Source organism: Erithacus rubecula (assembly GCF_903797595.1).
Source record: "Erithacus rubecula genome assembly, chromosome: 1".
Lineage (NCBI taxonomy): Eukaryota > Metazoa > Chordata > Aves > Passeriformes > Muscicapidae > Erithacus > Erithacus rubecula.
In genome coordinates this window covers 86,465,918-86,488,899 of record NC_136658.1, presented here as the reverse complement: position 1 = coordinate 86,488,899, position 22,982 = coordinate 86,465,918, and the positions used below count along the sequence as shown (strand labels likewise).

At 43.3% G+C, this 22,982-nt stretch overlaps 1 protein-coding gene and 1 long non-coding RNA gene across 2 annotated transcripts in view; one reads left to right on the top strand and one right to left on the bottom strand.

Moving 5' to 3' along the window:
- Positions 1 to 4,451: 4,451 nt before the first annotated feature.
- Positions 4,452 to 22,982, bottom strand: part of SH3RF3 (SH3 domain containing ring finger 3) — a 240,872-nt gene continuing 222,341 nt past the window's right edge. The window contains exons 9-10 of the mRNA XM_079299987.1: positions 16,817 to 17,154; positions 4,452 to 7,115 (exon numbers count right to left, since the gene is read on the bottom strand). Coding sequence (XP_079156113.1) covers positions 6,947 to 7,115; positions 16,817 to 17,154 — 507 coding nt within the window. The 3' untranslated portion in view covers positions 4,452 to 6,946. The remainder of the gene's footprint in view (positions 7,116 to 16,816; positions 17,155 to 22,982) is intronic.
- Positions 16,264 to 21,144, top strand: LOC306799249. Its single transcript, XR_013773564.1, has 3 exons — positions 16,264 to 16,395; positions 18,826 to 18,911; positions 21,012 to 21,144. It is a non-coding gene; the product is annotated as an uncharacterized lncRNA (long non-coding RNA).

Sequence of the window (22,982 nt, the reverse complement as noted above, 5' to 3'; positions counted from 1 at the left end):
TAATGCTCTTTTCCTGCCTTGCAGAGATTCATGCTCATTTTTCTGCATGAGACATATTTAAATGGGAAAATAAAAATGACACATTAATCCTTTCCTTCCTTTGCCTCCCAGATGAGCAAAACTCTTGGAATAAACTCAAGCCTGCTTCTTAATTTATGGAGAAATGAAGAAGTCTAAATCAAGCTCTGAGAAGATTAGATTACAAACTTGGAGTGGAAAAGCTTCACGGAGACCAGTTCTGCAAGTTGCTGAAAGCTTTGGGTTATTGAACCCCCTGAGCTGCTGTGGACACCTCTTCCCTCCCAGGACAAGACTAAAGAAAACTATTTCCTTGTGGAAAATGCCCCAGGGCACGATGCCAGCATGGGCACTGCTGCAGATGCCAGCCTGCCTTGTGCAGGAGTGCTGTGCTGGGCAGCTCTGAAAGTTCTGAGTTTTGCAGTGACTTTTTGTTTTTTACAACCAACTGGCACAAAAGGTGCTGCACATCCAGCGTGGGGCATCCAGCATGAGCAGTAACCCCAGCACAAGGTGGTGTCTCAGGAAGCAGCTGGTTGCATTTCACATTTTCAGCTGTGTCCTGAAACTGTTCCTGTGTAAGAACATTGGAGATACCTGGGCAGTGCTGGCAGGTATAAACCTGGTAATCTAACAAGAGAAATAGGCCACGAGTGCAGCAAATGTTCTCCTGCCTCTTCGAGGCACAGCAGTGTGTTTCATCAGAGGAGAACAAGCTGGGAGCAATAGACATAACAGGATTAAAATGATGGCTGCTTTGTCATTTTCCACGCTAACCTGGATGCCTGAGAATTGCTGAAATATGGTTGAAATGCTGCCGTGATTCATCTTGCTTAAAAAAGTGATTTGTTAAAAGAAAATCCACGCCAAATAACTGAATCTGCTCCATTAAAATAAAATGTAAACACTGGCCCTACGATTTAAGCATCACACTTTTTGATAGCCTTTAGGAATTGAAAGGCAATTCTCTCCCCCTCTGCATTATTATATAACAAGATAAACAGCCTCCTTACCCCCAAACACTTTGCAATTTGCATTTAGATTGTTTGATGCCAATGTTCAGGATAAGATACTTCCTAGCTCTGTCAAACAAAACCTGATTGTCATTTAGCAGAGTGGCAGTCAATTTATGTTTCCATTAATGCAGATCCCAGACAATTATCTGAGGAGGGGACAGGGAAAATCCTTAACAAATTGACCTCTTGTCTTCAAGGCAGATTTTCCAGTGGGCAGCTGTCGGGCAAATTTGACACACTCATGAGGAGGAGACAGGGAATGCCACTCTGCTGGGGAGAAGAGTGTGGGGGCAGCTCCCAGACCCCTTGGCTGTGCAGCACCACACATGAGAGCCAAGTGCCTTGTGGAGGCAGCAGCGATGTGGGGCAGGGTCACCACCCCTGGGCCAGGCACGTGTCAGTCTTTGACTCCCAGTGGCAAAGCCAGGGGTCCCACTGAGTTTCCTTGGGCATGTGTCCACTCAGCAGCTGGAGATGTGCTGTCAGACACTGCCCTGTCTCCAGAGTGTCTCCAGAGTGTCTCCAGTGTCTCCCTGGGCTGTGCCAGCACCATGCTCAGGGATCCTGGCCCTTAAGCACTCACTGTAGTCCTCCTTGGCCAGCTGGGATGGCAGAGGATGTGCCCTCCTGGTGAAGGGATTGCCCTCCACTCCTGCCATGCCCAGCCCACAGCTGCACTCCTGGGGCCAGCGGGGGTTGCACACAGTGACATGACTCACAGCATCTCTACCAAGCCCTCGTGCAGATGCAGAACACAAATGTAATATGCTTCCCTTCTCTGACAGTAAGTTAAAGACATTTTTCCCAGGGATGCTCGCCCTTAACTAAAAAAGCCAGTCCTGTCCTTTCCAGTGCCCTCTCTGAGAGGGGTGGGCAGGTAGCACTGGTGCAGCCCCACCCCAGGCAGCACTCCTAGCTCATGGGCTTTTCTGCACACGTGTGTGACACAGGAGGCCACAAAGCTCATAATCCTGCATGCAAGGCCATTCCTGTTGTCTTTACAAAAGCACTGCATTCCATTTTGGCTGATGCAAAAGAGCCATTTGTGTTGGAAACAGCTTTCAGTGACTCCCTTGCCAGGTCAGCAGGATGCTGCCTGTCTTTCCCTGTGGCTGTAGAGTCTCCTTAGGGAGCAAAGAAGAGACCCCAAGTAGAGGTAGAGGCTCACCTGCAACTGAGCTGTACTGTAAATGTGGGGGGGGTCACACAGGCTGGCTGGCACGTGCTGCAAGGGGACCACCTTGGCACGAGCTCTTTGCTGCTCTGGCTTGTGGCCCCTTTGTGGGGGCAGGTGGTGCTGCTTGGTGCCTGAGAAAAATCCAGTGGTTTTCTGAAGGGAGGGTAGACCCCATGCCTCAGTGGTTGGAAATACATCTGTGACCACTTGGAAAGTTATTTTTTGTTACATGAAAGGCTGGGGCGCGAAGACAGGGCCTTCTCCAGACTAGCACCTCTTGGCTTTCCTTCCAGTACAGCTCATTTATTTGGTTTGGCACCAACTAAAGCCATGTAGCTGCCAGGTTCACCATGTATAAGGAGCTGCTGATGTCAGGAAGAGCTTTTGGCTGCAGGAAAGCCCTGCAGATGTTGTCCAGGTGGTTCTGCTCTCCATGAGCATTTAGGAACAGTCAGACCGTGTAACAATTTTACGATGATTATTTTTCTTTCAAAACATGGCCTAAATTCCTATCAGACACTGGAGCAGAAGCACAGGTGACATGTAGGACCAAGGCTGGGTGAAGTGTGTGGTATGTGCTGGCAGCAGGAACAGAGAAATGCCAGAGGAACAGGATCTGGCAAAGTGTGGAGGGGACTGGCACACCAGACCAGCTTGGAAGCAGCTGGCAGGCTTCTCTGGGCAGAATTTTGCAGCACACTCCTTGTCAGTCAGCCAGCAAGGCCTAGCAGAGGGAGAGGTGCTGCCTGTCCACATTTAAAGTCTAGTGGTTCCCCCATTTCAGAATTTTGACTCAGGATCCAGCTGGGGCAAAAAGAGACTCGTGTCACCTCCCATGCAGATGACCTGGTGAGTCAGCTGTGCCTTGCTCACCCCTGCCCTGTGTGCTCCCTAACTGTGCAAAGAATCATCACCTGTGGATGCCTCTTCCAGAGCTGTCTCCCAGCCAAATCATGGTAAACACATCTTGACCTACTCATGGACTCATGTTCCCCTTCCAGATGCTCTGCACTGTGCTGCTGAATGGAAATCTCAGACCTTGTCCAAAAATGGGCTTACACCCCTCCCCTGAGTTAAGGGGCATTCAGTTGCCCAGGGTACACCTGCTCCTTCCCTCTCCTCCAGTTCCATGGCTGTATGCTGCCAAGGAAGGACACAGGAGGACACATGGACCCTGCTGACACCACGCCCAAGCCTACCCAGGGCAGGAGGAAAGGGGTTTTCCTCTGCCTACAAACCTGCTCAACCCAGCAGGTGACCTCAGAGCACCCCTGAAGCCCATTGACACTATTAGAGGCTGCTCTTTCCCTTGCCAGTTTATTGCTTCCACATCCCCTCCTGATGTCTCTGCCACAGCCTTACCCTTACCACCCTGCTGCCTGTACCCACTCTCTTTCTCTGGACCCACACACTTCTTCTCCACAAGTAAGTTGTTAACTTCTCAAGATTTTGAAGAAATCCCAGATGTGCCAAAAGAGGAAGCAGAGATTCTAACTCCTGTTCAGGCATCTCTTACCCCTTACAGGTCTCTATTTATGTGGGAATTACTATGAGGCTTGCAGAGGAGTCTTCCCTATTTTTTTGCAAACCTCAGAGCTGCTTACTTGCTTGTTCACCTTGTTGTCTAATAGAGAGAGAAACCTCAGTCAAGTTGCCTTAATACTTATTTTATTTAAAGAATCAGAAACACAGTCATTGTAGTTCATTTGTACTCATATCTGCCAACATTTCCTAAACCACGTTAACATTCATGTATAACAAAAACATTTTCTGAGCTGTGCAAAGTTCAAAGGAATTGTTCAATTACTCGAACCCATTTCTAGAAGAACAAACCTGGCATTTTACAAACTGAGGCCACCAGAAGGAATCTTTTCTTTTCCCTGCCCCGTTGCAGGAGATGGAGATGCCCCCTCCTCCCTCTTTTCCTGGCATTACAAGTAAAAACCAGACCACAGTATGAGTCAAACCTCTCTCAGGACTTTCTGAATGGCACTGGGTTATGTTTTTGTATCACTGGGCTGTATTAAGTTCACCTTAATACTTGTGCTCCTGGCATGGAAGTGATTTGTCCAAGAAGATTACTCAGTAACCCAAACTGTGATAAGCAATAAAGAGGGCCCAGAAACAGCTGCTATCAAAACAGAACACCTCCTCCCCCCTTCCTCTCACATTTTTCCTAGAGAAAGGTATGACTGGAAGGGTTGTTGAACATTCAAAAAACCATCATCCTCCTTGCAAAATATATTTTAAAGCACTGATTTAATGATATGATATCTGCATGTTTTCCTTGATCCACTCACACACCAACTTTTGTCCTCTTAAAGTTAAGCATAAAACAGTGGAAATCTGGAACTATTTTAGATCTGGCTAAACAGAATAGGCAGCATGCAAGCTGCCATCCTGTTTCATTTTTCTGACTGTAGTAAATAGCCATGGAACAGAATTTTAAGAGCGTTTTAACTACTGTAAGTTGTCAGAAAAAATCTCATCTCTGACAGATCTAACCCAGAATTTTTATTGGAATCAATAAAACACATCTTGGCATTGCTGACTGCCTAACTGTACAGTTTACTGCTCGAGGTGCAGTGACACCAGTTCTGACCTGGACCAAATAAGTGGAACAGATATGGCTCTAATCTCAAGCAAGTCTTTCCAGAAGACATTTCTTCAGTCTCTGATTGGTTATAAAAAGGCAATTTCCTCTTAACAGTAACTAAATTTTTGGTGACTGACTCATTACAATCTGGAATATCAACAAATGCGGCAACATCAAGTATAAAAAGAAACACCCTGAAAGTGATGCCTCCCGGTTTGAAGGTGCTATACTTGGCCATGAACTGTGTTTCTGGAATTGGTTTGTTAACATGTGACAGCAAGAAGAACTTATTTTACAGAGAACAAAGTCACAGAGCTGAACTTAAACAGGAATGCTCACTTACATGGGTTTTGATACGTACTAGTACACACGGCTTGAATGAAAACAAAACTTACACCTCCGCATATGAAATACCGGTAACGCAGTGATGATGCTCACCCACCGGGCCTCTTTGTTTTAATAAGATCATCTCCAGGTTACAGTGCCTCCAACACGCTTTCAAACACCCACCACATGTGGGCTTTGGCAAACAGCCAGCTGCTGTCAGAGGCAAGGTATGGATACAGCTATGAAAGGCCTTTCAACATGACTCACTCCTCAAGAGCCGACATCTTTTTAAATACTCTCAACAATTGCATTATGACTTTTTTTTCTCATTCTTTTTCATACAAATTACTGGCTAAACTCACCTTGCATTTATTGCACCTTTAAGTCCCTGGTAGATGGAAGCTTATATTGCCTGATACAGTTTTTATTGTAGCTTGACGACGTTAAGAAATCCAACAGTCTCCAGAACTGTACATTTCTACAGTAAGAAATCACATTTCCATAACACTAATTACTGCTGTCGCAGATCAGCTCTCGTCTCTGTCATGCAACAACAGAGGAAAACTCCACGGTCCCTGTGTGTGCTAGAACCTGCAGTGTTCTTCTTATTGCCATGAAAAAGTCAATTAAAATGACTCCTCTGGGAATGACTTCCAATTCTGGAGTCATTATCACTCTCCAGACAGAACGCTGTGCTTCAGCATGGGTCTTCAGCCACTCTAAACATGTAGGAGAGAGCAAGCATGTGTGTTCTCCACAGGCAGCCCCCCCAGGTATATTTATTGGTGACCATGCAGCTTTTTCTCTTTTCCTCTATGATGCAAGAACAAGCAGTCTGATCTCAATCTTCAGGTACGTTTCTAATTTCATATGTTGAATGCAAATCTTGTTGCAGCCTCTCTGTTTAACCAAATCTTTAACAATTAAAAAAAATAGCACCAGATGTATGAAAAAGAGGAAATGTCTGATTTAGTAGGAATATATATAAAGTAGAGCAATTCTTACAGTAAAAAGGTACGTCGTACAAAAAAGCAATGGAAAGTGATACCGAAGGACAAAAATCCATGCTGCATATAGTACGGGCAGAAGACAGGCAAAAGGGATTCTGCTCAAATAACCACAGTTTAATGGTGGAGCCTTGCTTCCTCCAGGACCTCCTGGCAGCAGAGCCAGGACACGGGGTGGTGTGGCACTCTGAGCACTTAACACCGACACGCACCAACAAACCTGCGCAGCATATCTTTGAGGTATATAGAAAGCATGACATTAACGTTTTGGACTCCTCATTCTTACTTGCACAATGATGCACTGATCTTTAGCTGGGGTTTTCTCCACCCTCCCCTCTTCTTCCCTTGGTAAAAACAAAATCCCAGTTTAAGAGCTTCCTAGCACACCTCCTTGAACTCTCAAATCCGTCTTGCATAGGCCAGTAATAAGAACACTGCAGCTCTGACAAATAAGTTACAGCAATATAACAGCTTTCCTCTTAATTTTTTTTTTTAAGATATCTTCTCTATAATTTACACAAAAGGTTAACAGCCAGAGTTTAGTTACTACAGTCCAGATGGGCGTCCTTTCAGTCTGTGATTCCAGGTGGAAGGCACTACTTCAACGTATCACTGTATGCACCGCACACGGTCTCAGGAGCACAGCGGGGCACTGTGTCTCCAGAGCTGCAGACTGAAGGGCCTGGGGGAAGTCTTTGGAAATAAAAATGGCAGTGGTTATCAGTCCAGTTTCTCTTTGCTGTCTCTTCTTGTGCTATGCAGTTTCCCCTGAAAGCTCCTCAGTTGAGAGAGCGGCGCTTGGTCCTCAGAAGCTCTCGACAAAGCTCCCGGGGAAGAGGCCCGTCCTGCCGTTCCTCTGCAGCGTCCCTTTGTACCAGCCGTCCTCCCGCTTCTTGTGCACAAACACAATGTCACCCTCCTTCAGCTCGATCTCCGCCTCGCTCTGCGGCGGGTACGGCACCACAACGCGGTACCTGCGGGGAAAAATGGGCCAACACTTGGTTAGTCTGCACTTAACGGGAGCTGCTGGGCACCAGTAACAGAGATCTTGGGTAAAAAACTCCTGGAAATATCCATAAGCTACATTTTCACACACTAGTTGTAAGTGATGCAGCTACATTTTCTACTAAAACTGAGTAAGATGGGAATTTCTGGCCAGCTTGGCTGGACAATTGACCAGGATGTACTCTGGAGCCAGTCCATGAAAGCAGGAACATGTTGTCAAATGGATGGACCACTCATGGTGTCCCTGCTTCCAGCTGTGTGCTGAGCCTGTGCCAGGACTTGGCTGCTTTATCCTGGTGCTGCATCTCTGCTGTAACATCTTATTCAGCTCTGCATTTGCTCCAGCCAAAAATCATAGCATCACAGAATGACAGAACAGTTTGGGCTTCCCAGTTTGGGCTGGGAAGAGAGTTTAAAAGTCATCTTGTTCAATCCCTCTGCCAAAGGCAGGGACATTTTCGACTTAAGCAGGTTGCTCAGAGCCCACGTGTCAGCTGCATAAATCAGCTGGGTGTCATCTGCAAACTTCCTGAGGGTGCCCTCAATCTCACCATCTATGTTATTGATGAAGATTTGAACACTGGAACACTGGTCCCAGTGTGGGTCCCTGAGGGACACCACTTGTCACCAATCTCCATTGGGATGTCGAACCATTGACCACTACACTCTGGATATGACTGTCCAACCAATTCCTGATCCACCAAACAGTCCACCCATGAAATCCATCCTCCTCCAATTTAGAGAGAGATGTTCTGAGGGGCCATGTCAAGGACCTTACAGAAGTCCAGACATATGATACACCCTCTTCCCTTGTCCACTGATGATGGGAAATGGGGTTTGCAATGTTCCCGCTGCCTGTGAAACCAGCAGAAGTCAGCTAAAGCAGTTCATATTTTTCTTCTTATAATGTTTCTTGAGAATGTACTTTGGGTCCCTCAAACCTGGAAGGGAAGCTAAAATGGAGAGGTATCAAGTGACTTTCAAAGCACTCTCCAAACCAACGGGGAGCCCCAGTTTTGAACCATTCACAGGGCTCTCTGGGAACTTAGTTTTCAAGTGTCACTTCATTTCAATGAAGTAATGATGTGTCTGAGCCTGATACAGCTATTCTGCACTCAGAGCTTATCAGCAGGCGTCCTTCTAAGAGTACAGACTGGGCCATTTTCTATCAATGCACTTGTGTGCAGAGCAGGGAATATATTTCTACTGCATGGTTGTTGTTTTTTTTTCCTTCAGCACTTCTGCAGTCATCTGGCATTTGGTTAACAGTCAATAACTGTCTTGCTAATTGCACAGTAATGAATATAGTAAGATAGTTAAAAGTTGCCAATTGATTACCTGCAGCCCATCTCCTGAGAATTAATATATTCACAACTGCTGCCTGGCCACCAATGCCCCAGTCCTGTTTGTTACAAGGTGAGTACTTATTTAAGGTAATATCCTGTCCCTGGGGATTTTAACATGCCCTGGAGGCTGGGGACCACGCCCTGAGGCCATCCTCAGTGAGAGACTACCAAAGACAGGGGCTCTTCAGTGACAGTCACTCATTTTCTTTGCAGACTTTGCTCAGGTGCCTAATGACTTCAGTTCTGAAACCAGGAACTCCATCTTGGCATGACACTGGAAATATCAGCTATGCCTGGAGATCTCCACAGCCAACCAACCATGACTTGGAAAAGCATTAAACTCCATTTGGAGCAGGTGTTTTGTTCTAATACCTGAGTATGGCTTTTTATCTTGACAGAGCAATACAGTTGTACAGTTGAAAATATATGTGTTCAAGTGCCATCAAAAATTTGCCGATCCTCTCTGTACCTTGGCTAATAAATCTAATTGTCACTTCCTTCCTCTGTGGAAAAGCAAATAACTGGGGTTGAAACGTGTGCAGGAAAATGGTCTATCAAGCTATCATCTGTAGAACTGCTACCCTTATAATATGAAGCTTTGCCAATTACACTCATTATGCAAATGAATGCACACATTATTTCAAACACTCTGCTGCAGTGTTGATTAATTAAATTATCAGAGTGGAACAATTTCAGCTAAGATGATGCCAAGTTTCAGATCTCACTACTCTTATGCACAATCACAGCACACTGGAGCTCTGCATCAGGGACTCAAGAGGCCTTGAGAAAAAAAAAAAAAGGTTGGACCTCAATGTTAGTTGAGTGCTATGGAGGTATTCACAGACTGTTCTGGCAAGTCAGGAAACAGAAACTCAGAAAAAAGGTGGTCTCTTGGGCAGAGTCACTCTGAAGACCCAGCTGGGACTGCCAGCACCTCATGTTATACCAAAAGCACAGACACATCCTTATAAAGCAAAACTACGTCCTCAGAGTGATGAGCTGCTAGTCCCTAAATGGTTCACATGAGGAGACAGGTGACCACAGTCAACAGGAATGCACTCACTGTCATAAAAGGGATTCTACACAGCATCTTCTTAGCAATTTAGAGAAATAAATCTCAGTCACTGCATTATGAAATGAGGCACTTTTTCCCACTCGGGAAATCCTAAATGCTATGGTTTAGATTTAATTAACTACAGTACCTCACAAGACAGTACCAAAGAAGTTTTTGATAGAATAACAATATACCAGCTATGAAAGACCTTGCAAATCACTTAAGAATTCCTCTGTGAGAGATGGAGAGCGATGGGATGTTTTTTCCCTCAGGAGGTTTGAAGCAGAGGCAGCCGGTGGGGCTGAGGGGCAGCATCCCGGCACGGCGCTGGCACAGGGAGCTGTGCCGTCCCTCCACACCTCCAGGTGGCACCTCAGCCCCGCTTATCCTCTGCAATGGACTTGCAAGGACGGCTATTAGCCCTGGCTTTTTGGCAGAAAAGGTCTCTTCTCCCAGACATCCTCCCTCACTCCCAAAAAGGCAGTCCGTGATGCTTCTATTTATATCTTCCCTTTTGTCCCCTTTTTGAGAAGATGCTATAAAACTGTAGGTTTTCCTATACCAAACTCTTGCTTAGCATTTTAGATGGATCTCAGTCTTCTCAATTTTGTCTGTGTCACATTCCACCTCTAAACTGCCAATTTTCAAAAATGCTAATTATCTGGGCAACAATTACAATGACAAGTGTGGCAGCCACCTCTGACCACTATTAACAGTATGTGGTATTTTCGCTTGAACATTGTGTAAATCTGATATAGTTACAATTCTGCCAAATGTTGATCACTGTGGCTCAAGTTCTCTTCAGCAATTGGCTGTATCAGGATGAGGGTCCAACATACAGCCCAATGGCCTCATCATTTTCAAGAATAACAAGGGGTTTTGCAGCACCAGCAGGACCCATATGAGCACTTCCACAAACTGCTCTCAGGTCCTATATTTGGGAGCAAAGACCTGTCCTGTGGTCCCACTGGACTGTCAGGGATGGTGTTCCTTCAGAAAATTGCCCAGTCTCAGCCAGGTTAAAAACATTCAAACCACCTCAAAATGGCACATGTTTAGGTTTGTATGAGCACTGAAAGTAAAATCTCTGCTGATTCATGCTCCAAGCTGTCCTAGCTCTGTGGGACTGCAGAGGTTGCAGTCCCTTTCTTAGCACTGGGCCCCTCTTATGTCCCCCCTCTTAGGGGACAGACTTGATGTTGGACATTCCCATTGCTGGCTTATGTGGCATCCTTGGAATGGGCACTTCATCCCTGGAGGCTGCTGTCCAGGATGGGCAGTGGCCTGGGAAGGGTCCTTGGTGCACAAAATATGATACATGAGGAGAGGCTGCAAGTAGGATCAGCAAAGTCAGGGGATGAGGGAGCTGGAGAGTGGGGTAAAGTAAGGGACAAGGTGGAGAAAGAGGGAGGCTGATGGGAGAAAAACATGGAGCAGAGGAAGAAACGTGACTATGATGAAAACTGGAAGCCATGATGGAAGGTGTGGGTATGGCTGCTGAGGGGGGAAGCTCTGCTGAGCTGAGTCTGGGAGAGCAAAAAGCTTTGGTGGGAGGGAGCCTGGGCCAGAAACATGGCATCCCAGGAAGTAGGAGACTGTATCAGTACAGTCTGGCACTGGGGCTGAGGGTGGGATGGGCACCCAGGCAGCAATCATCTCACTCAGCTGGGAATAGGTCCATCCTCTGCTGTCAGCAAAGACCTTGCAATCCCCCTGTCCCATCTTCATAGCACTTGTTTTCACAGCCAAAAGAAATACTTCTCCCACCCAGCCCTCCCTTTGCTACTCCTACTGAAATCTGGAAGGTGCAAATAACACTCCTAACCTCAGATGTCACATGATGGAAGCTCTGGTTTTGTTTCTTTTAAAGAAGCAAATTGATTAAAAATATTGTGTGAAGATACATAAAAACATCTATAACCTTAAAAGCACATGAGTGTTTCACACCCATGCACCTGAGATGAAAAAAAGGCAAATAAAATGGTCCATGACTTTACTTCTGCTGCCTTGCAATATAATCTTTTATTATAAGATTCCATACTATTTTTCCTGTAGGATGCCTGCTTCATCTAGTGCACAAGATACAGCTCTGGATGTGAGCCAAGGCTCTGACATGGGAGCCACCCCATGTTTTGCAGAGGTTGGAATATCTCCAGCAAGTGGCCATGACAAAATGCAGTGAGTAGTGCAGATGTGGGGAAAGTGGCTTCTCTGACTCCTTCAGCTGTAAAGCCTCGTGCCACACGTTCCACAGAGACTCATCTCATGCACACTGGCTGTGTAGGAGTCCTGTCTGGTCCAAATGACTCATACAGGCCCTCTGTCAGTGTGCAGGCAGGCACTGAATGGTATTGATCAGAACTGATCAGAAATAAATGGCTGAACTCAGCCATGAAACTAAAAAAAGCCCAAACAAAATACTCACTGAGTGTACTCAGGACACTGGTGGAACTAGAGCAAGTTAAGAAAATGTTCAATGAGGCAAATTAGGTGTGCAGGGCTGACCTCCAATCTGATCCCATTTAGAGTGCTTGAATTTGGATGTTTAATGCAAGTTCCTCAAAGTATCATGCACTAAGGCCAGGCTGCATGAGTCCAGTCCTGTGACTCCAACAGGTCTCTTATGCATTAGAGATACACAGTTTTGGAGGCAATGGACAATCAGTGCCAATGGAGCATCGAGCCCAGTTAACCATTGCTCTTGTTTACCAGTGGAACTCTGTTTTTTCATCCTTTCACTGGCAAATTGCAGGGACCTGCAAGGCACCTCTGCACACTACAAGCCAAAACCTGCCTCTCCATAGTATAGTGACTGAAGCAACAGCCTTAGAAGAACAAGTCTCAGTTGGGTCTTTTATCTTTCTGCTGGAAATATCTCAGGATTCAATTTCTGAGATGGCTGGTTGCCAGTCCTAAGGCAGGTGTCCCTACTCAGAGAAGCACTTAACCATGTGAATACAGGTCACTGTCCAGTCAGAAATTACTCCTTGGGTCATTTATCTAGTATCACTTTCCAGGAATGAAAAGAACCCTTCTTCTGCTTTCTTTTTTGGCAAAGAAGACATACGAGTACAGCAAAATTGAAGTCAATAGACGTTAAGCACATGCTTGAATGCTTCCTTGAGTTGGGAGCTCAATTTCTAATGTGGCAGTGATTTGTAGAAAGATACATGGAAACACGGAGGGATCTATTTTAAAGGTCAAACTCACTGCTCCCATCTTATTCTGCAGCACTGCCGTGGTTATAACTTATTTGAAGGCTGCACGAAAACCATAGAAACGCAGTACAGATATGCCAGTCGTGACAATAAGTCTGGCCACAGCTGCTTTATCACAATATAACACAGCAGAGCTAGTGCCAGTTACTATAAAAGAGTCAACAACGCGTGACATGTTTTACTCAGGTTCGCCTCTGGGAACAGTGCCAGGCAGCGAGGGGAACATGACTCACACACACGCACACTCAACTCTCCTGTTTTGCTTAATGTACAGTCACATTTTCTTGAAGGGGGTGGCAAGGGAAGCACTTTGTTTTGGTGCTGCCAGGCACACAGCACACCCCTCCTGTGAGCTGACAGTGTTGGTGGGATGTGGGCAAGGTTCTGGCCTGGTGCCTGCCTCACCACAGTGCATCCCTGCACCAGTCCTTTTTTCTTGCACCAGCAGAAACTGGATGGAGCAGTAGGTGGAAAAGTGTGTGGGGCACACACAGCCTGATGGGGTATTCACTTGGCAGTCAATCACTGCCACATGAAGTGACAAGGACACCACCTGGGAAATTTCTCTGCTCTGCTGCTTGGATTGCTGGATGCTTTATGGCAGAGTGCATCTGAAGGAATGTGGTTTTATAAACTGGTACTGGAAACTGCACCCAGAAGGCAGAGATGGGCTCTGACTACCCCAGCAAATCAGACAAATATGAAGGCTAAATGACAAGAGAGCTAGGAGCAATTTCCTTCCTAATCCAGTCATCCATAGCCAGGCTTTGGAATATCAAGAAGAAGAAGAAAATTGTTTTTGTCTCTGTGTGCAAAAAAAAAAAAAAGAAAAAAAGAAACAAACAAAAAAATGGAAAAAAGGACAGTATAAACACTAACAGCACCTATGAGAGGGTGATGCTTGCTTCACCTTTCTGTCTACCTGGCTGCAACTCCCAGAAGGGTCTGTACTGTCAGGCAGCAGAATAGGCAATTAATTCTTTAACCAGTGAGTGAGCTGCAAACAATCAGAGCCCTTTAATGCACCTCTTGGTGCACTGGGTTTGATCAGTAACCTGGATGTGGCGAGTGCTGGAGCTGCTAGCCAACCTCTATAGGAAAAGTAGCGGTGCTCTGCTGCCTGCATGAGCCTCATTCTGAATGCCGTAAATATTAAGGAATGTGCTACTTCTTCCAACCTTTCAGTGCTCTGTTTCTGTGTGCACAGATGGGCGTTGGGAGACAGAAAGCCAAGTACAGCTAAGTGTACTGAAATGCTTTGCAGCTTTTTAAAATTTCTTCCAGCATCTGAATCTGTTTATCTAACCTTTTTTTCCCTCTCCTCCCTTTTCTTTCTCAGAGAATTGCTCCTACTGTGTGGATGAAATGCACCAAAATGCAAACAAGCAAAATACGGAGCTGAGTGACGTTGAATGCAAGTTGCTCCATTGCCAGATGTGAAAAGAACAAGTGATCTGAAAACCATAATTTGTTTAAAAAAAAATATAATTTGGTACTTCTGAGAAATTTGATGATTTAATGAGCACAGATGGATGTGGGATGAATTTCTAGCAGACAAGTGTTTAATGTATCTGCTCAGATTATTCCAGGACTAAGCATTATCCTTCCTAGTGCATGAAGGTAATTAATATTTCCCATTATGGACGTGAAAAAACCCGTATGATCAGTTAAGGAATGCAGATACACCAATGATAAGGAAGCCAATTCATAAATCAATTAAAAAATCTTGCCTGCTGTGTATAATTATGGTTACTTCAATTATAGCTTATTTTCAGATTTAAGACTTAGGAATCAAAATATGTAAAATCAAAGTTCCTTATCACCATATACTGCAGCTGGAAGCATCTACTCAGTTTTAGCACTCTAAATCTATTTGCTCCTGATTCCAGCACAGCTAAGAGAATGCAGGTAACCTTTGTCTCACTGGTTCTATTCTGCCACTTAAAATAGGCATCAGTGAAATGTTTCCCTATCTGGACCACCCTGAGATAGACTGAGAAATTTTTAGGGTAAGAGACTAGCCCTGGCATATTAAATAATGTGTCTGAAGTTCTGTATAATAGAGCCTTGAGAGCAGCATATTAACATCTAACTCTGGAGATGTGAGGGGCTGTACTCCCCAGCTTCTCTTCATGCTTACAGTTAACTAAAGGTGCAGCAGCCCACTGATTTACTTACATTCCTGCTAAATCTGGTTTATATTGATTTAACTTTTCTTATAGCATTAATCTGAATTGATGTAAACCAAATTAAGTGTGCCTAAATAGGGATTGGTTTTTCACTCCTTTTACTAAATTACTTTTTCATGGATTTTAAGGGCAAGAGACTACTGCAATAGTCTGTTCTCACTGCCTTCATTACAATGCTGAAGCACTTGCCTGTATTTATTTCTGCTTCAAGTCTAACAGCTGCACCTGAACAAAAGCATCTCTTACAGAAAAAATGCCAAATCTAGTGTAAGAATATTCCCATGTCTGTCCTGACTGCAGTCTCTTACAGACTGTTAGCATGCCAGCCCTACACTCTTTACCAGGTGTACCAAAGCTCTCTGTGTCTCTCATTGCAAGTGTGTCATTTTAAACCTTCCATTTTTCTTATGCTTCTCTGAGTCCACTTCACTTTGCATCAGTGAAATACACAGTTATTCTGTGTTCACCTGACCACGAGCTGAATTAGCTCTGTACCAACAGATCTGCCCTACCCATCACCCACCTCCCACTTCAGGCCTCATTCTGCAACAGCAAAGGTTTTATGTCGACAGTTCAGGTTCAGGACCCCACTCTTGTTGGGCTGCACTACCTACATTAATAACCATTTTCTAGTGAGTTCTGATGTAGAGTTACATTTGATGCCAGTGAATCAATTTTCAATTCACTTACTATCTGCTGGGTTGGTTGAGTACAGTTTACTCAGCAAGAGGTTTTATGGTAACAAACCAGATGCCTTAGAAAAGTTTAAGCATGTTATGGTGTCACTGTCACCTTCCCAACCGAATTCCAACCTGCATTCAGTAAAACACTATAGAAGGTATGGACAGTCCTGTATGTCCCTTTAATGTCCCATCATCTGCTTCGTGATCCCAACATGATTCAGGGTCGGGTGTCTTGCCCAGTCCATTCCCTTCAGCCTCTTTCATACACTCAGACAAAATTAGTTTATTTCAACTTCTGTGATTTTAATGTTATCTCAAAATTGTTTTAAATACCAATTTAAGAGCATTCCTTGAACAGCTTTTTGAAAATTCTTCAATGCTTTTGTAAAAATATGTTTTCCTCAATCACCTTCTGAGTGGAAAGCATTTCAACAGCACTGTAGTTGTGTATTATCTATTCCCTTCCCAGCCCTCAAGCTGCAGTCTTGTAGAAAATATTTACCTGAAGCAAATGTGACCCTGCACATGGAGACCTATATCTTTTCTGCAACCCCCAACTCTTTTCTGATCAGTTATCTCTCTCTCCACCTGCTTTTGTATTTTGGTATTCCTATTCTTCTTTTTTCAGGTTTGCTAAGTCAGTTACTCTGAGATACCAAGGTGGAGAGCAGGAAATGAACTGCAGGACCACAGAGGGTACACTCCTTTCTAGAAACGAGTTACATTTTTGGTAACAGGTCACTGAAGATGGTCGTATCTGTAAGTACTCTAAACAAGAAGAATTTGAAACATTCTTTGGTATTGCAGAACAGGACATGTCCAGATGGGAAATACTATGTCAAGTCCTTAAGTTAAAATACTGGAATCCCATTTAAAATGTGGCATTTGCCAACAGCATTTACACCATTTGAGCAGAGAAAGCACTGCTATCCTTCACATTTAAACCAGGGCTGTGAAGCGTCATGGACAGGTGCTCTTAAACACTTCTTTAAGCCTCCATGGTGTACCAAATGATTTTATATGGGAACATGCATGTAAGCCCTGTCTTCCTAAAAGACAGCTGAGCCACGTACAGTCAATCCACAAAACTGCAACAACCCTTGAGCAAGTTAAACTTTCATCCCTCCTCCAATTGCTCCCTGTGGATGCAGGCAGGGAACACAGGAGAAGCACAACGTACCTTTCCCGGGGCAAAGGCTTGGGCTCTGGCCGAATAGCTGCCATGGAAGAGAGGGGTGGCCTGGCAGGTGAAGGGATGGAAAAATTCAAATCCAAGGAGCCTGTTTTCCTGTGCAGAGGCTCCAGCCCCATGGCTCCTTGCATTTCACTCTCGATAGGGCATGAGCCGGCCCTGCCGTGACTGGAGAGGGAGGAGAGCTCGGGCCCCACTGCCCCCTGCAGAACTCCTTCAATGGCTGGCTGGGGGTCGTGTGTGGGGGACACAGATGGTGGGGAGCGGGACTTCTTTTTTGTTGATGCTCCTGCTAGAAGTTTCAACAGCCCACTCTTCTTCTCCTTCTGCAAAGGAACAAAAAAAAAAAAAAAATGGGCAGTGAGCAGACATACTAACTCCCTTTGCTTTCGTTTTGGAAAACCTCAATGTGTGAGGCAGAACTTGAACTTTTTATAATAAAGATCCCATGAACATCCTCCTCCATTGAAAAGGGCTTCAACTAATTCAGTAGAGTAAGGACCAAACATACTGCAAATATTATCCCAATTTTCAAGTCTATCCAGGGAGTGATCTTTTGAAAGAGAGTGCAGCTACACTGGTACAGCAAAGATACAACTTCCCATGCAGAGAAGACAGCAAGCAGAGTGCTGCCCTCTCTCTTCAAGAAGAATCCTGTTCCTCAACAGAAATACATTCCACAAGTAAGAAATCAGGACCTATGACTAAAAATCTCTGCTGGGATGCACAGTGGGCTGAGGAGAGATTTCAGATCCCAGCCCACTGCAAGAGAAGCATTCATTACTGCCTCATTTACTGCCTGATGCAGACTTACAGTAGAGAGAACAGAGGCATGAGAATCTGGTTTAACACCTCTTTCCAGAACATGCTCCCCTTTACATCCTCCATCACACAGCAATAACTATTTGTGTCTCCCTCCCAGAAGTGGGTCACTTTCCCTCATGTGTTAATGTAAAGGTATCACCTTCATGTTTGAAGATAGACTACAGAATTCACAATTGGCAATTGCAGTGGCAGTGCATGGGAGGTTTCAAAGTTCTGCCAGGGTTTCTGACACAGAGAGATGAAAAGATGATAACAGCTCCCTTTCAATTAATGGGAAAAAAAAAAAGTTTAGCCTGTGTTCCTGAGGAAACACATCTGACGTTTTGGATTTTATAACAGTGTGAGAAATCCTGCTGCACATTTACCTCAAGCACACACAAATAACAAATACTGTGTCCTTCATCTTGAAAGTTTTTTGGCTAGAGGTTTGTATGTAGAAACTGGCCATCCTCTGGTACATGCTCCACAATGCTAGGTTAGCATTGCAACCAGCAGTGCTGTGCAGTAAATTTTTCCATGTTTAAAAAATGATACAAGAAGTTTTGCAAAGGTCTATTAGATTTCTTCTTCTTTTGTCAGAAGTGCAAGCCATTACCAAAACTATCTTCAGAGGCTCAGGGCTGTGAAGTTTAGCTGTATTTGATAATTTGTTCAATAATAGGATCTCAGGGGATAAAATCAAACCCAGAAATGTGAAGACTTATGGAACAGAAACTCTCTCTATATATTCAAGTAGGAACATTCGTTGGAAGTACAAACCAGTAATTTATTTATTCTCTGTAGACAAAATATCCCATGCAAGGTTTAAAATTATGCTCTTTTATGTTCTGACTGCTGAAGCAATTTCTCAAGGCAGCTTTAAAGAAGAGAAAGGTACAATAAAATAAATATAAGCTTTTAGAAGATGCTTGGATTTACTACAGTAAATGTACTTGAAGTATCTGGTATTTCTGCTTCCAAAATTCCTGTTTGCACTCTTTAACTGTCATGGAATGGTAAGAAAAGAGAAATACCTTAGATACCAAGACACAGAAGAGATAAAATGCAGCACAGTTGTTGTCACAGAGCCAAAGTCCACTGATTTTTGAAGAGTAGAGTCTGAACTGTGCATCCAGATCCTGGTCTCCTGGATACCACTGGTCATGTTTTAAAAGCGTGTTTTGCACTTACAGAATGAAAGGATCCATCCTGTCAAGATGTTCACCCAGGCAGAATCCATGGAAGCTAAGGGAGGCTGGCTATATGTCAGCAGCACCAGGTAAAAAAAAATAACTCAATTTCCCTGGAAACAACAGAAAAGCAGACCAAATGCCCCAGATAAATATCTTCTTTCCCTGAGGGGAAGGGATTATATGGAAAAAAAATGTGCATTCTGGAATTCACCTGAAACACCAGAAAAAAATGCTTTGTTTTTTTTTTTCTCGCTGTCTAATTAAGAAATATTGTTGCTGTCATCATTATATAAAATTTTAAAGCTCCTCATGAAGTTGCAAAACTCTTCTTTCCCTGTGGCACACTGAAACAATAGCTCTAATGATCCCAGCATCCTGTGTCAATATGCATTTGAAGGTGCCCAAAGGTCAGTGACAGAATACAATAGTCATTGTGGGGCTCTGGGAAACGGCTATTGTGCAGCAGTGAGCACTTTGAGCCTCTTTAATTGGCAGTCTTGCAAATGCAAAATAACTATGTGAACTAAAGCCCTGTATAATGAACAATTAATATTCCTATGTGGTAGCTTCTAATTTAAATAGCTTGGCAAATTTTCATTAGAAAAACCTTTTGCAACTTAGACCGTTTAAGGCAGAGAAGCAAAACTATTTGGAATGAAGGAGGGGCATATACTCACACCCATCACACATTAAAAAGCAGATGAGTCTGACAGTCATGCAGTTTTGTTTACAAGAATGGCTTCCACTCTACAGGGTTAGCCCTGGCATAAATTTCTACTATTAAGCTACTATCCCTTAGAAAACAGAACTATAATGAACTTGCTGTTCTATCCTTTGTTCTACTTCAGTAAAAGGAAAAACAAAGAATTCATTTTTAGCCCCTGCTGAGTATTTTACTAAACTTTTGAAACTAAGATCTGTGGTCTCGGAAGAGAGATGATGCCTTAATTCAATTGCTAAGCCTAGTCAAAACCTGAGCAGTACCATCCTTCAAGTCCTGGCCTTGGGTGAAATACTTAGAGGTGACCTGATACCAACCACTTGGTGTGTGTGGAGATTAGTTGATATGTCCAGCCCCTTCTCCCTTTGAATCTGGCTCTCAGCCTTCTGGTATCACGCGGCCAGATCCTCTGCTGACGCTGCTCAGAGCATTTCAAGCAAAAGAAGGATTGTCAGGAACTGATAATTTACTGTGATGTCTCTCATGAGAAACAGATTGGGTTTGAACCCTCTGTGATCAGCAGTTCAACCTAAACCACGACATGCCTTCCTCTGTCTGTAAAATGGGACTAAGTTGAAACTCTTCTTTGTACTGTGGGAATTCGTTAACGATTCTAGTGTTACAAAGCTCTACATTTCTTTTGGGGCAACCAGCCCTTTTCCAAAGCTTTAATATATATTAAAAAAAAAATAAAAGGGAATGGGATGTTAGTATGCAGTCCGAGTAGTGATTTATTGCAAATGTCCAAGTATTATGAATTCATTTAATATTTAGTGTAATAGCAGCCATCCGTCACAAGAAATTAATATTTATATGTCTATTCGAGACAGTCCTTCAGCAGTTTCACTGTAAATCAATGAGGCATTAATGGGCATAAATGCTGTAGAGAAATCTACACCAATTGGTTACAGACTGTGTTGCTTTTGAAAAGAGATAAGAAGTTTACAGGGGACATATCTGATGACTTTCAGAAATGTTTTTGAATTTAAAAAAAGATAGTTTACTTTTTTTTTTCCATTCACAGATGGTTGTTTTATTGTTTTCTAGGAAATCTGTAATCTACTGAAACAGCTGTGTAATTATTGAGTTTTCTTTGTCTAGTAGCTACATTTCCAATTGACTGCAAACTGTGTTTGACATCCCTACCTCCTGAATCTGCCAAGGTCAGACCTTCACATCTGTGTTGATGGATGGATTCACAGTGTGGACAGCACTTCTCCCATCTCCTGGTTACTGCCCACATGTTTATATGAATTTAAATCATCACCTTTGTGTTGCCCAGGTTTTATTCTACGACGTTCAGAGTCAAAACTTCCAAACCATTAATTTCAAAAGGATTCAAAGAAAAGCAAAAGAACAAAATTATCCCTTACAAATAAATTCCAGGCTGTTTCTAGTTAAGGGAAAAATAATGATCTGGGAACACAGACAGTATAGACAACTCAGAATTTTTTCTCTGGCACAGCTGACAGTGGAGGCTCTGTTCCTATGGTGTAGCATGAAGGAATCTCAGAGGAAATCAGTCTCTAGGAGCACAAGGATGGGATGGGCAGCACTGACCCTGCAGCATACCCTTAGGGAAGCCAGCACTTGGACAGGTGTAAGTTCCTCTCGATAAGCCTCTGTGAGAATGTTTGGAAAAGTGAATACTGAAGAACTCACGAAGGATTAGATCAAAATTAAAATCTGAGATATGTAAATGTTGAAATATTTTGCTTCACAGTAATTGGGGATGATTTTTCCCCTCATTAATAACTCACTTGAAGATAATAACTAGCTCTTCTTTCAGCCTCAGAGATGAGATGAGCTCGGAGAGCAGCTACTTCATTGATGACTGAGTGATAACAGAGTCCCCTGTCTGCAAAGCAATAATCAGGCCATAATCTAAATACCAATTACATGTACTGGATATATTAATACAGATATATTTTTTAAAACCACCCAAATACACAGAAGATTCTGGTTTAGTTTTTTTCCTCTGTAGCTCCTAATACTTAATTTTCTACCTATCCAGGTTCATTAAACAAATGAGGAAACCTTACTGCAGCTGATAGAAAGGCTGTCTCCAGTCATTGAAATGAGGTAATTTCTCATGCAACACCAGTTTCATCAATAGATAAGAGAGCCAGAGGGAGAAGAAGAGGTTTCAAGAAAAAAGAAACAAAACTGCTTAAATGCTGCCCTGAGCCCTACGAGGGCTCAAATGCCCTCACAAATCAGGAACTCATCTATCAGTCAGTACCCCCAAAACACCACTTCTATTGCTTGTTTAACTTGGTCAGTGCCTGCTTGAGTAAATGTAAGTTAGTGGCTGGAGAACAGTGTGTTTTTATTCTGATTCCAACGTGGTTTCTGGTGATTGATACCTGCATTGAAACAGTAGCTCATATTTTGGATTATGTCTCTGAGAAAAAAAAGCTAACTGGATTTTTAAAATCTGTAAAATTATTTGATTTAAGAGTTTGATAATCAGTCAGAAAGCCCTGCCAAAATCCCCCAAACCCATATAATCCCAAAGGGAAGCTTCAGGTCTGGAATATCTTTGGATACGTATATATCATGTACATATCAATTTGCCACTATCTCTCATGAGGCATTGATGATATACTGAAAAAGACAACAGCAACTACTTATTACAAGATTTCTTCTGATTTTAGGGAAAGACCATTTTAGTATCATATATTGTATGGGAATACTTGCCAAAAATTTAGTTTTTAATGGAGACAGCTTCTCCTGGCCACAAGCCTATTATTATAATCTCAGTATACATGTTACATGCCAAGAAACAAAAAGGATTTTAGGATCATAGTATCTTTAACTTTTAAATTCCAGTGACAGTAATATGCATATAGATGTGCACAAAATATTATATTTATTTATTATTAATTTGAAGATAGATACTACTAAAAACGGGGAAAATAAGTAAAATGTCTTGCTAGACCTGACTGAGAATTTTAAATGTTTTGGAAATAAAACTGAGAATAAGAAATTAATGTTCAGGTCCCAATACAGCAAAGCACATAGGCACTTCATCATGTGCTTTTGTACAACTGAGGCGGATGCAAGGCTCTGGAGACTCCAGAAAAAGATAAAGAGGGAATCTAAAAATACATTTCAATATTCAATTTAGATGGAATATTAGATCTTTCAAATACTGCAGCAAAGTTAAAGACAAAGTGAAAAAAAACCACCAACAACTGAAGAGGAAGCAGAGAGTCTCTGCTATCATTAAGCTTCCTGGAGGCTGCTGAATTCAGAAGAGGTAGAAGGTAAAAGAGACTCTAACACTGTTAATGGTGAAGGAGGGACAGATGACCTGTAGCAGTTTTAGTGCTACTTTTTTGCAGGAACAGCTGAAACACAGCATGGGGAGTTGAAAATGACTGCTGTGATGAAGTAACTCGAAACTGTGTACAGATAAACTGAAATGCAAGAA